The sequence below is a fragment of the Homarus americanus genome, unplaced genomic scaffold (assembly GCF_018991925.1).
Source record: "Homarus americanus isolate GMGI-L3 unplaced genomic scaffold, GMGI_Hamer_2.0 scaffold39155, whole genome shotgun sequence".
Taxonomy (NCBI): Eukaryota; Metazoa; Arthropoda; class Malacostraca; order Decapoda; family Nephropidae; genus Homarus; species Homarus americanus.
In genome coordinates this window covers 8,720,244-8,733,988 of record NW_024737042.1, presented here as the reverse complement: position 1 = coordinate 8,733,988, position 13,745 = coordinate 8,720,244, and the positions used below count along the sequence as shown (strand labels likewise).

The 13,745-nt window shown below is 46.9% G+C and overlaps 1 protein-coding gene across 1 annotated transcript in view; it reads left to right on the top strand.

Moving 5' to 3' along the window:
* The first annotated feature begins 745 nt into the window (after nucleotides 1-745).
* Nucleotides 746-13,745, top strand: part of LOC121872672 (probable ribonuclease ZC3H12C) — a 22,600-nt gene continuing 9,600 nt past the window's right edge. The window contains exons 1-2 of the mRNA XM_042375641.1: nucleotides 746-1,492; nucleotides 7,457-8,616. Of these exons, the coding sequence (XP_042231575.1) occupies nucleotides 1,319-1,492; nucleotides 7,457-8,616 (1,334 nt within the window). The 5' untranslated portion in view covers nucleotides 746-1,318. The remainder of the gene's footprint in view (nucleotides 1,493-7,456; nucleotides 8,617-13,745) is intronic.

Here is a 13,745-nt window from a genome sequence, read left to right as displayed (position 1 = left end):
ATCACTCTGGTGGAGGCTAAGGTCTCTGTGGTGGAGGCTAAGATCACTGTGGTGGAGGCTAAGATCACTGTGGTGGAGGCTAAGGTCTCTGTGGTGGAGGCTAAGATCACTGTGGTGGAAGCGAAGGTTACTGTGGTGGAGGCTAACACTATGGTGGAGGCTAAGATCACTGTGGTGGAGGCTAAGATCACTGTGGTGGAGGCTAAGGTCTCTGTGGTGGAGGCTAAGATCACTGTGGTGGAGGCTAGTATCGGTGTGGTAAGGAGGAGGAGGAGGAACTTGGCACCCCCACCCCCTCCCAGGTTGAGTACTTAGTCCCACTCTGTCAACCCTAGTTACGCAGATCACATTCTCGTACAGAACTAAAACTCGTGAAACACAAACTCCCCCAGAACCATCTACTGTACGCGAAGCCTTTGAGAACCTCGCTCTGGTAATCCCCCACAGAGAAGACTAAGGTACTCAGCGAACTATCTGGTCACCACAAACGTGACTCTTTCTAGTTTAAGATAGGTAACAACTCCATTGAATGTCTCCTCATTTAAATAGCTTGGTGTCTTAATCTCCTTACCTAACCCGCCATTGTATGGATAGAGGAGGTAGTGGTGGTCTTGATGGCGAGGGTTATGGAAGGTGGTAGGGGTGAGGGATAGGGAGGAAGAGGGTGGGGGATGAGACTAGGAGGCAGTGACGTGGGGGATAGGGGAGGGGCAGGCAAAGTGGTTAGTGAGGCTCTGGCTCGTAGCCACACAGTTGACAGTCGACCGCGAGAGCTGGCAGGTGGTGGAGGGCAGAGTGTGACGCTGCAAGCCCACCCATCCCGCCTCGCTCTCTCTCAGTGACGCTACTACACACGCACATTCACTCACTCACTCTCCACACACGCACACACACTCAAGCTCACTCCCTCACACTTACTTCCGCGAGTCAAACGTCTATTGCAGAGCTAAGGAAGAAGACCCACTGGACATAAGAAGCATCGTGAACCTGGGAAACAACAAGTGTGTGTGTGTTAACATTGCTGGAAATCCAAGTTAAAGTGACGCAAATTAAGTGTTTATTACCGCAAGTGTGTTAAGTTAAGCTATTTATTATTTTATATTTATATATATATATATCTATATACCAGTAAATACATATAGTATAAGCTACATTAACTACCGCCGCCCGAGAGTGATCTAAGATAGAAGAAATATCTACGTCGTACTGAACATTGTTGAAGGATATATCAGCCTGCCATACTGCCCATACTCTCAAGCACTACCGGTACACATCTGATCAAGTGTTGTGTATCGTGTCGAAGCGCCAAGAGTGGTGTATGGTGTGCGAGGAGAGTGTCGTGAGGAGTGAGGTGGTGGGAGCTTGGGTGTACCCGGATCTGGCGGGTGTGGGCAGTGTGTCGTGGTGGTGGCCGGGCCGAGACGCTCCACCATGCTCCCTCCTTCCTCACCCTCACCATAACACCATGACCATTGTATCACCTTATTCCTCGGTAAGTCTCTACTCACAACCAATCTCACCTTATCATCCATAACCCATAACTTTATTCCATACAGGTCTTCTCTATAACCTCCCAGTTGTCTCCTATTGGGTGTTATTCTTTGGAGGCGTCACGTGGTATTGTGAATGTTAAATTTCTGTAGTAGTGTTGTTATAGTGTTGTCGGATGTGGCCACTGGGTATAGGGGTTATCGTAGTGGTAGGTATTGGCACGGGTCTAACAGTGGATCCAGGTGTATGTGGCGAGACAGGTGAGAGACGTAGAGAAAGCGACGTTCTCAGTCATATACTGTATATTGATTGGGTGTCCTTGGTCTTCTGTTAATACACACACACGGTCATTGTTCCCACGACCCACCCAACAAGTAGTACGCTTTTGTACTATGATCTGTTGGTGGCCGGGGTAGTGCGTGTAACCTTAGGCTATATTTTTATACAATGAAGAGAGAGAATAGAAACTGGTGTGTGGGAGTGTCAGGCACTGCACCGCTCCAACACACTATAAAAAATCGTGTTTTACTTCCCTTCCTGTTTAGCTTCAGCCTTTTAACTTTTATTACATTTTGTGTTGTCGAATATTTTTTTCATACAGAACACACAAGCAACAAGGGATTATATTATTTTTCACAGCCAGCAGTATGTTAGTGATCTGACGGCTCCACTTTGGTACATCTGCACTTGATATTCTTGACATTAGTGGCTCTTGGAGTCCTGTCTGAAAGTACATGGTTAGTTGGACACATCTTGTGGAGATAGACGACGTCCACGAGTGATCACTGCACTGAGTGAAGTGTTTGTAACTGTAATATCGTTAGAGATGATCCACAGTCACCTCTACAATGCTGTACACTGATGTGATGCTCACCCTAGATAACGTCAATGTGTTCACCTGGCCTCGACCGCCTCACACTCGGGTCTCACGAGGACACCACCTCTGGCCTCGCGGTGGTGGCTCAACACCACATACAACAGGACCTCGTGCAGTGAGATCTCCCTCCAGCAGACAATGTAACTCTGAACCATACGACGGGATTTTCTCCCTGCATACTCTCTCTCTCCTTCACTCGGTTTATCTCAAATGTCTCACTTTCATAGACGTCTCTTTTCATTAAACTTCTTAACACAAAGATTAAACTTTCATATATTCACTTGAGGATGATGTGTGTGTTTACGTCCAGGAACACATGTAAACACCGTCATCATACAGTTCTTGGCCCTCTGATCACCAGTTGGACGAGGTGTGGATGTAGCTTCTAGAACACTATATCTGAGTAACTTGACCACTTGTGAGATCAAAGAAGAGAGGAACTATTTATGGTTCTCTCCTTATCTCTTGTTTATTTACGTTTTTATTTGTTTATGTGTGGGTGTATGATGAGTAAGATTCTTATAAAGGGCATTTTTTAGGTGTTTATGTTATGGGTTCTCAAGTGTGTTCTTGTTTGTGTGTATGTGTGAGTTGTGTTGTTTGTTGAGTGTGATGGTGTATGTGTTGCTTACTGTGTGTGTTAGTTATAGGGTTAGGTTAGGTAGGTGAAGGTGGTGTTCATCTCTACGGCCACCATCACCACCCGGATACCTACTCTAAGGGAAGCACCAAGGATATGCGTCATAACTGCCACCCATCTAACTCTGTGTGTGTGTGTGCGTGTGTGTGTGATAGATAATGATTAATATTACAAGGGATTAGTGTATGCAGACGTTCCAGTGGTGGCGAATAATACAGCTCAAATACAAGAGAAGACGTGAATGTTAAAAGTTTTCCTCCCCAGCGTATCTCACATGATGTTTAAACACGCTAACGCTACCTGGAAGGAGGGTCCTGCTGGCATTAAGGTGAAATAAACTGGGGGTGTCTAATCTTCAGGTGATCCATTAAGAGGTTTAGCTGGTGAGGACACAACAGGATAATGGTACCACACATCACCTTGACCAATTTTCAGTGGGAAAAAAAAATCCTCCTCACTGGGCATTACCTCTGTCTTGCTACCCTCACCTCACACAGTGTTGCAACAGTCGGATTCTTACACACGCAAGAAGAAAAAAAAACCCAATAATGTCTTAACTTTTTTTTTATTAGACAACGTTAACATATTGACTCATATCCTAGTATTTGTCCTGTTGATTTTTTTTGTTTATTGATGATAGAAAATAGTTGTAGTGCAGAGGGGGCAGAGGAGACGGTGACATGGTTGATAAAAGAGTTTACATGGTTGACTGCTTGTCCTGGCCAGTGGGGGGTAAATGATGTCCCTGTAGCTAACAAGTGGCCAAACAAGACACACGGGTAGACGGAGGCAACAGGTTGTGTTTGTGGGTTGTGAATAATAACCTCACATTACTATCACTAATGTGTGTGTGTGGGTGGATGTTCTTAATCTGGCTGTGCTGTTGAATGAAGTCTCCACCATTGCCAACACCTTTTGATTGAAGTGACCGCCGCTGCCTTGCCCACCACCCCTTGAGGATTTGCACCTAATGTGTCTGTACTGGACGGTCTATTGAGTGTGGGTGGCAGGCAGGTCCTTCTCCTACCCCACCTCTCACTGCTACAATTGGCAGGTCGCGCGGTGTGTTCTTGGCTCCTCGACGAACTTGGAGCCAGAGATTGGCGTATAGATAACCCTCTCCTCCTCCTTCAGTTAGAGCAACTTAATGTTATGTCTGTACTGGAGGTGTTGATGGCGGCTTATACACAGGTGTTATCTGGACTCACACCACCTCCTTGTTTACCTGTGATAGGTGTTTATTTGTACACCTCTTAGTTAGTATCGGAGTTCACACGGCCATCTCATAAACTGTTAGAGTAAATTCTCTCTCTCTCTGTTGGCAGGTTCTGTGAAGGTATCTAGGACTGACAGCTACAGGGCGGACCTGGTAATTTAATGGCTCGGGCTTTGTTCGTGTTGTGACGTCACACTGGCGTCAATGGGATGAAAGGTTCCTTGAAATTGGGCAGTTACCAACCAGCTGTGTGCATTATTATTGTTATAGGATCTTGCCTTGGTGGCGGCGGGCTTATTGAGTCCTTTGTGTGTGTGTGTGTGTGTGTGTGTGTTACTGGATTTTTCTAACCTGTGTGTTATGGTGTACAGTAATAGGGCAATGACCCCCCCCCCCTTTCCACACACACACACACCACCCACCTCTGTTTAGTACATCACCTGCTTCCTCACCCACCTGCCACCTCACCTACCTGCCACTTCACCCACCTGCCACCTCACCCACCTGCCATTCACCTGCCACCTCACTCACCTGAACCTAATTTATCCCAGGTGTGTGGTAGTGTGGTGATGTTGGTGTATGTAGTGTGATGGTGGTAAAGGTTAGGTAAGGAGTTGTGATGTCAACATTCAGGTAATCAGCTTTACCTTTGTCATCAACAGGTAATGTGTGACCTAAAAGTACATGTGTGAAGAAGTTGTTTTTTTACAATAAATACAATAATGAGTAGATGGGAGGAATAGAAGGAGAAAGGGGGGAGAAGGAGAGAAAATGGGGTAGAAGGGAAAAAAGGGAGGAGGAAGAGATAATGACAAAAGGTAATGATTCTAGTCAGGTTTCCCCATCATCTTCATCAGTATAATATCTTTAACCTTTATACTGATGCAGATTTTGGCCTTTACCGTAATACTGGTAAAATTGTAAGTCATGGGAAGCCATCAATTTGTCACGGATTTTTGTTGATACCGTGTGTGTGTGTGTGGTGGTAAAGTTGATGTAGGGTACCCGCGACACAGGTTGCCATTCTTGACGTCAGAGAACCGGTCTTGGAGGCAGGTGAAGCTGAGACCTTGTGAGGAACTTAACCAACGCGTGATACATCCCCTCCCCACACTCGTCATTGCTCACGTCTCTAATAATAATAGACGTGGCCATGGTGGTAACGTCACAAAAGGAGACAAAAAGGAAATTGTACCTTAGGAAGTCCGGCTCAACTCCCTTAGTAGGTAGCGCGTGATGTCGTAGGGTGAACCCCCAGTAAAAAGACAACAATAGCGGACGAGCGGCGGTCTGGCCTTCCTCTGACGTCATCTGTCCTCCCTCCCTCCCTCCCTCCCTCCCTCCCTCTCCTCCCTCCCTCCCTCCCTCCCTCCCTCCCTCCCTCTTCTTTTCCTCCACGTATGCTGTATTTCTTGAGTTGTCTGTAATGTAAGGTTACTGTTCTGTGTGTCTGGTGTGGTGGACAGGTGTGTGTATGTGTGGTGGACAGGTGTGTGTGTGTGTGGTGGACAGGTGTGTGTATGTGTGGTGGACAGGTGTGTGTATGTGTGGTGGACAGGTGGATCAGGAGTGTGGTTGGACAGAGAGAGAGAGAGAGAGAGAGACCAGGTAAGTATACGTCATAGTGGCGGTGTAACCATGGCGAGTAACGAGGTCCTGTACTGCCACCCTATCACCTTTCCTCTCTCCCTGCTACTGTACTCCTCCCTCCCTCTCTCTGCGTCACAATACCCCCTCCCCCACACTCACTCTATCCTGGCGTGTGGGGAATTACTGAGGCGCTTATTTACATTGCGTTGTCAAGTGTCTGGTGTGAGATGAAACTGTAATGGGAAGGGGGGGGGGGTGTAGGGAGGGAGGGTTGTTCGACGTCACAGTTTTAGCGGTAGATACACTAGAATGAATTCCTGACCGTGTGCGCACCTGTGAACTAGTTACCCCAGTGGCGGTGTGGAAGTTGCAGGCTTGGAAAACAAAAATCATTCGTATGTGATATAATAAAACATTTCATGAATATCAATAATATATTGGTAGTGGGTGATGCACAGGAGTCCGGGTACCTGGGAGAACAGGTGGTGAACATCAGATCTGAAATTTGTTGTTTTCTACTGGTGGCGACAGAGAAGCTATTAAGTGTCCAGGAGTCGGTCGGCTGGCCCTTCACTTTCTTGAAGTCGTAGGTGAGGAAGGTAGTGGGTGGCTGAGGTGTTCAATGCCAACAACTGATGTGGCACTGAACACAGGTTGGAAGTTTGAACAGGATGTAGGGCCTCACTCGTGTACCTGTCAGTATACATTTGGTAAGTGGATGGAAGCGTCTTTATTGCTGGTACCTTGTATATATACAGTACAGTACACTCTTTTTTGTGTATTACATTGTATATGTTCGACTGGTGTTGCATCATGGCTCCCACGTGTGTTGTTGTTTTAAGTTGTTATAATTCTCGACGAAAACATTTACAACAGAAAACGGACTGAACTATAAGAGTGATGCTGGTATCGTGAAAGTGAACGTAGTCGTGACGTTTGAGTGACGTAGCAGTGACGCAAGCACTTTCACTCCCTTCTACGGTAGGCAGTAAGCTCTGCGCCAGGTCCCAAACGCCAGTGGCTCTCGAATTTACCTTTATATTGTGTGTGGAGCAGTAACTCCGTGGTTCCCAAAGACCAGACAACATCAACACTGTGCCGGAAATTACTGTGATAGCTGGGCTTGATAGGGACCAGGGGGCTCGGGTGGTGGGAGTGTATCAGGAGACAAACGCCGTCAGGAGTAGGAGAGCTGCCTCGTGCACGGTGTTCGCTGCCACCGCCAGTGTTGTATAGGTGACTTAGTTGTGGTGGTCTAGTGAAAAGTCTCACCTAACCTGGCGAAGGTGAGGGTCCCGCTACCCAGGTTATGTTAATAGTGTGTGAGGGAGGTATCGGCATAGCGCGTGTTGTCTGGTGTACTTCACACTTTACCTGGACATCCTCTACAGGTGTGTGTGTGTGAACTGATTATACCTGAGGACTTCTTAGTGTATCTTGTGTTGTGTTCCTGGAGTGTCTCGCCTTACTTTCTCTTTCACAAGAACGTGAATTGTTTATGTCAAAATATTAATGAATTTTGTGTAATTTAATTTTTGTCGTCAACTATTGATATTATTGTGTGATGCATATTGACATTATCTCAGTGTGTGGTGTGTCAGGTTACTGTTATATGGCTCTAATAAAAGCTTGTTTATTTCAGGATGTGGTGTCAGTGGTGGTGGGTGAGCGCGGGGTAGTGGGCGGGTGTCTACTGACCGCTATGTCCGGGGTGGACGCACCACCAGAGGCTGCCCCTTCACCGCCGCCCTCGCCACCCCACCCCGCCCACCCGCCCACCGACAAGCACAACTATGACCCCAGCATTGGGAGTGAAGGCGTGCCGGGGACGGTGGGCCGAGGCCGACGGAAGCTGGAGAATGAGGACAGCAGCTACGACAGCGACTTCGAACCCAGTGAGCGCCCTGACGATGACCAGCACGAGGACGTGTGTCGCACCGTGTCTGATACTCTGTGTGCAGAGTTCGCCGAGTACGTCACCATGCACAGTCCACCTATCACCACCACCACCACCACTACTGCTACCACCTCCTCCGCCACTACCGCCGCCACCACCACACCCACCTCAACCACCCTCACCTCCACCCTCCCTGTCTCCACGAACCTCACCACAGTATCATCCACTACAGCTTCGGTCACCACAGCGTCGTCATCCACCACATCTTCCCTCACCACAGCCTCAGTCACCACAGCAACCACAGCCTCAGTAACTACAGCCTCAGTCACCACAGCCACAGCGACTACAGTATCAACAAGCACATCATCTACAGGTTGTGAAGGCAAGACAGCCCAGGAGGCCGTGAGATCCTTGTTACCTCCAGTGTCGTCAGCTGCTCCCGTGCCGCCCTCAGTGTCCGTGACCCCTCCTGCCCCAGCCACCACAGTAACGCTAACACAGCCTCCCCATACGGCTATCACAGCAACCAGGAGCGTAGCGGCGACCAACAGTAGTGGTGTGCAGGAGAGCGGTCACGCCCCATTGTGTCCTCCTTCAGGTGAGCAGAAGCAGCAGCAGGGGACGGGTGTGTCATGGGTGGTACAGCGACCCAGTTACGCCTCGCAGGTCGAGTTCGGAGTCAAACTGGGATACTCGGAGGCTCTGGTGCAGATGGCCCTCGTCAAGCTGGGAGGAACACCAGACAAGGACGAACTACTAGCCGAACTCATCCGTTTGGGGACAAGTGTACCGCGACCTGAAGGAGAGGGAGACTCAACCGACGACGTAACGGACACCAAGGAAGAGGTGGAACAGCAGTCGACCCTCAAACCTATCATCATCGACGGCAGCAATGTAGCCATGAGGTAAGGCACCCATTACTCCCAGACACTCCTCACCCTGAGTTTACAACCAGCTTATGTTCTTTCATCTCCTTCCTAATACTGCACACACAGTAGAGGCGTGGATGAGTAAAATGGCCGTAATGAACTCCCTTCTTGCTGTAAAAGTATTGTTCCTGATTTTCATGTGTCGGGTTTATTGTGTCTCGACGGAAGGAGTGTTTTTTAGAAGATTTTTTGCTGTAAACACGAAAAATAATTGGCATTGTTGTGTCACTGTCAACCATTATTCTTTTTTTGAGACGGATACACCCTAGTGATGACTTGCTGGGGGCGAGTTATATTTGAGGTAAACTCACTCTCTTTCTCTCTGGACTTATGATGGAAATAATGGCACAAAAAAATACTCAGTACAAAATACAGGCCACAGTGGGTCGATATTATTGCCTAAAACATCATATATTAGTAAGGTACAGTAAGTACAGGAGAGGCAATTTAAACACAATAGATACTTGATAAATGTTGATATATATTCATGCCTCTTAATTATATACAGTATATATATATCACATATATGACTGTCGGTACATTATCACAGCCTCCCTCCCCCCAAAACATTTTGTGCAGGAATAAACAGTCTGAGGAACTGTAAACACGAGAATACTGTTGTCATGAGTCTTAAACAACAATAAATCTTTGAAATAATATTAAATTAACCTCGATGTGTGAAAACCTTAGGATGACGCTGTTTCATTCAGACAATGTAGCGGTGGCTGGTGCGTCCTTCACAGTTTGTTGACACCTTGTTTCTGTTTGTGATGGTTCATAGTCATGTGTGGTTGGCTCGTATAACCCACAACTTCGGCTCTCTGCCCCGGGTGTTCATTCTTCCTCACCTGACTACCTTCTCATCGTCCACACTTCCTCCTCCAGTACTTGTTTGCATGTAAGACTTGTGGGTGGTGGTGGGGAGGAGGGGGGACTCATATTGTGTACACGGGGCGAGTTGTCTGTGTTGGGTGTAGCGAGACCTCCACTGAGACATACCCAGTCAAGGCAGTCAGTCGATCACGCCTCTCAGGAATGATCGCCGTGTCAAACCTCCGGAGGAAGAGTCATGTGATAGGAGGGTTGTTCACTACGTTAACTGTGACAAGGGTTTATACCATCCTTGCTTAGGAAGATAATTGTCCCGAGGTCTTTATTTTGCCCGACTTATGGCCACACTTCCACACCTACACCTTTATTCTCATTACTCACAATTCACATCTATATTCTTCCCTAGGTACACTTGCTTTTTTCTATAGTCATAACCACGGCAGATACCATCATTGGTCCACGTGTGAGAGTGACTGTGGGTGTTGTATATTGTGATGTGTGGTTGTAGAGTGGCATGGTGTGGTACGTCTTCCCTGGAGTATGAGGTTGTGGGTTGTGATGAACGGCCAGGGATCGGCCTCGTCCAGGCAATGTTTGCTTTATAAATTGCTTCGTCACAGCTTCCCGGATCTTGCAGAGCCACCTGGTGCTCTGGCGTCAACCTCTTCCCCTCCCTCCCTCCCTCCCTCATCTCTCCCGACCCTCCCTCATCTCTCCCGACCCCCCCCCCCCTTTCACCCTCCCTAATCTCCACCAGGCACCCTCCCTCAACACGTGCGAGGGAGGAGGTAGAGAGTGTAATGTGCAGGCGGTGTGGTAACATACACCGACCTGCCTCCACGTATGGCCTCCTTTCTTGCAAATTTCAATCACAGGGATGTTTCTATAACTGTACAATTACTTGTATTCATTAGCGTGGTGCGGATGTTTAACAAATAGATTATCTTTGATACTTGTGCTGTCCTCGGCTACCGCCAGACAATAACTTGGTGGTGACGAGACAACTTATCTGAAGAATTAACACACGAGGTTGTGTAATGGGGATCTCATTAAAACACGTCATTGTCGGTAATTGGGGGGAGGAAGGTTTGATGGTACCCAGAGTTACTGATACCGTGTGTTTGTGCGTGTGTGCATGCTTCCGTTAGTACACACCAACCTACCTTCGAAACATACTCCGCTTTAAGTGGGTGCTGTAAGAATTTAATAAATATGTCCTCGTGTAAATGGACATTGTGTAATATCAGAGCGAGAAGACCTGTACAATAGGCGGTTAGGTGTTGTAATGCAAGGCAACACTCGCTGCCTCCCTGCCAGATTATCGCCGCATATTTTCCTTCCTCGGGATGAAGGCACAGTATTACAACTTATCACTTGGCAGACAGTGGTGGGTGTGCTGTGTCCTCTCCTGTCTGTTGTTGTCATTTTACCTTAACCTAACTGAACTTAACTCTTCCTTAACCTAACTTAATCTACTAACCTAACCTAACCTTATACAGTACCAGTGGTCATAACTAATCTCCAAGTATTTGATGTTAGATACTGTGACTAAAATTGGCTTGAGATATACACATGTGCTCTTATCCTCCTCTCCCACCCTGAGCTTAGAGGGAGGGAGGGAGGGGCGGGGTGTTTTGGTCATCATGTGCAGGCATGCTGGCCAAGGCCCCTACCTCAAACCCCGCAAAGAATTCACTCCTCGTCTCCTCCCTTGCTTTTCGTCGCATTTATTTGTACTTTTTGTTTGTGCCGTAGACGACCCAGTCAAGACTTCACAGTACACACACTCGTACTCTACGAGCTGTCTCAGCCTCACCAGTTCTCCCTCAGTATTTTAAAATAAATTTTTTCTTGTTTTTAAAAATTACACGCTCTGAAAAAATGACTATGATGTTGATATGTGTAATAATAATAATAATAATAATAATAATAATAATAATAATAATAATAATCGGTTTATTAATAGAGTTGCAGCCGGTGGCTGAAAATATACAGACGTGTGTGTGTGTGTGTGTGTGTGTGTGTGTGTGTGTGTGTGTGTGTGTGTGTGTGTGTGCGTGTGCGTGCGTGCTGATAACTTCAATATCCGGGAGCTGTTATTCTCACTCACTGGATCTGACATACAGGAATTTTACTATTATTACTACCACGTTCCTTCCCCTGTTAGTCTATAGTCAGATAGCAAAGGTCTATTAGCCGGGTGCTGTTATTAGGCTTATATTGCCTTACCCACGTCAAGGTTATCGTCAGGACCTGTTGAGTTCTCCTCGTGAGTACAGAACCTGAGAAGCCAGATCACCTGTAATAACGTCCAACATGGCGTCAATATTTCACCGAGACTCGTAGTATATAGAATTTCAGTGCAGTATTTAAGAGGACCATAATTATTAATGCTAATAATTGTACGTCAGAGGTGAGGTGAGGTGAGATTGCAGGTGTAAGGTGAGGTTGGAGGTGTCATGTGAAGCGAGGTGAAGACGAGGCCCCCAGCAGGATATGATTAAGACTGGGAATTTTAGTATCCTGGTTAGCGGTGATAAGCATAGATAGTGTGTATGATTATATACAGTAGGTGGTGAGCCGGACACAACTGAGAGGACGTGGTGTCGGTCATGGCAATTTTCCACCCTCACTATATCATCTGGCAGACCTGGAGAAGTTTTATGTGTTTTTTTAAGGAATATTGTTTAGTGTCATTATCTTAGAACTTATGTGTTTAAGGTTGTGTAATTCAAGCATAAATATGTATTTTGAGTCGGCTTGACCTAGATAATCTTTGAGAGGAATGAACATGAGAATAGTTGACTGGTGTATGTATAGCCGGAGTTAGACTGGTAGTAACAGTAGAATGTTGGGTGTGATCATCTTTCTCATCTCAGGATAATTTTATTCCCCAGTTGATCGTTTAATTTTATTAGTTTTCTCATCATTTTTAACTTATTTTTCCCTGATTTGGAGGTTAAATAAAATCCAGGTTAAAAAGGCATAAAAAATGTCAAATATCATAAGTGACAAAGTTGTGAGTTTTGACGTGATTAAATAATACAGAAAACTTTGCTCTATATCACCTGGGCCAGGAATAGTTGCAGGTATCTATTGTTTGTGGAGAATACTAGGCAGCCTCCCTCTGGTACCCTGGAGTGGTGTTGACCTTCGCTAGTGAGTCCCCCCTGTACTTAGCCTTCAACACTGTCATCATCCCTCACCTCGCTTTTTTTCCCCTATTATTTCCTTATTATGAAAGTATGCGTGTTAGCACCCTGCCCTCCTGCCCCGCATTATGGTGGCAGGCAGGACACACCATCTCAACAACTGTGGTGATCTCGTAGTTGGGTTTGAGTTTCACTGTGTACATAAAACTCTGGTCTCGCACAGTACTGTAAGGCGAGTGTTGCCAGTGTGTACTTATCTTCTCTCCTGGAAACATTGAATCAAAATTTAACTTCTATCTCTTAGCTACAAGTTGACGTCGACCATGGAAGGTGACACGGAGCCCCCCCCCCTCCGTGTTACTATTTTGAAATTCAGTTTGATCAAGTGTAAAAGAGTCTCCATTCTTATAAACACTATCTATCGTCAAGGTGGCTGAGTTACAATACAATATTATGTCGAAAATGGACGTGACTGTTCCTCAGCATTACCATAGTTTTGTAATGTTTTATTCATGTCAAAGTGAATACTAAGTGTGGAGAGGATCTCGGAATTGGCCTGATTCAGGACGTGTGGAGAAAGTTGGTAAGCGTGAAAGATGGCGGACAGGTCCATAGTTGGCGAAAGATAGTGGTCCTCCCCACCCGTGCACCTCCACCCCACACCACCACACTCCTACACCCGTGCACCTCCTCCACACCACCACCACACTCCTACACCCGTGCACCTCCTCCACACCACTACCACACTCCTACACCCGTGCACCTCCTCCACACCACCACCACACTCTACACCCGTGCACCTCCTCCACACCACCACACTTCTACACCCGTGCACCTTCCCACACTCGTTATATCATCTGTATGTACTGTAGCCGGCCCCCACACCCTCAATAACTGGCGCCCTAAATCATGCGTATAAAGTAATAATACGTCCCTCGATAAGTTATTGGAGAGTAAATTTCGTCCCCAATACGCAGGCGGCGGGCGAGTTCCGGGTGTGGAGGACAGCACGGTATTTTCGACTCTCTCACACCCTGCTAATGAGGCCATTCCACCTCTCGCTCGGCCCACCCACCCACCACACAACCCTCCGTGTCTGTGTACATTTTGTAGTTTTCCTGT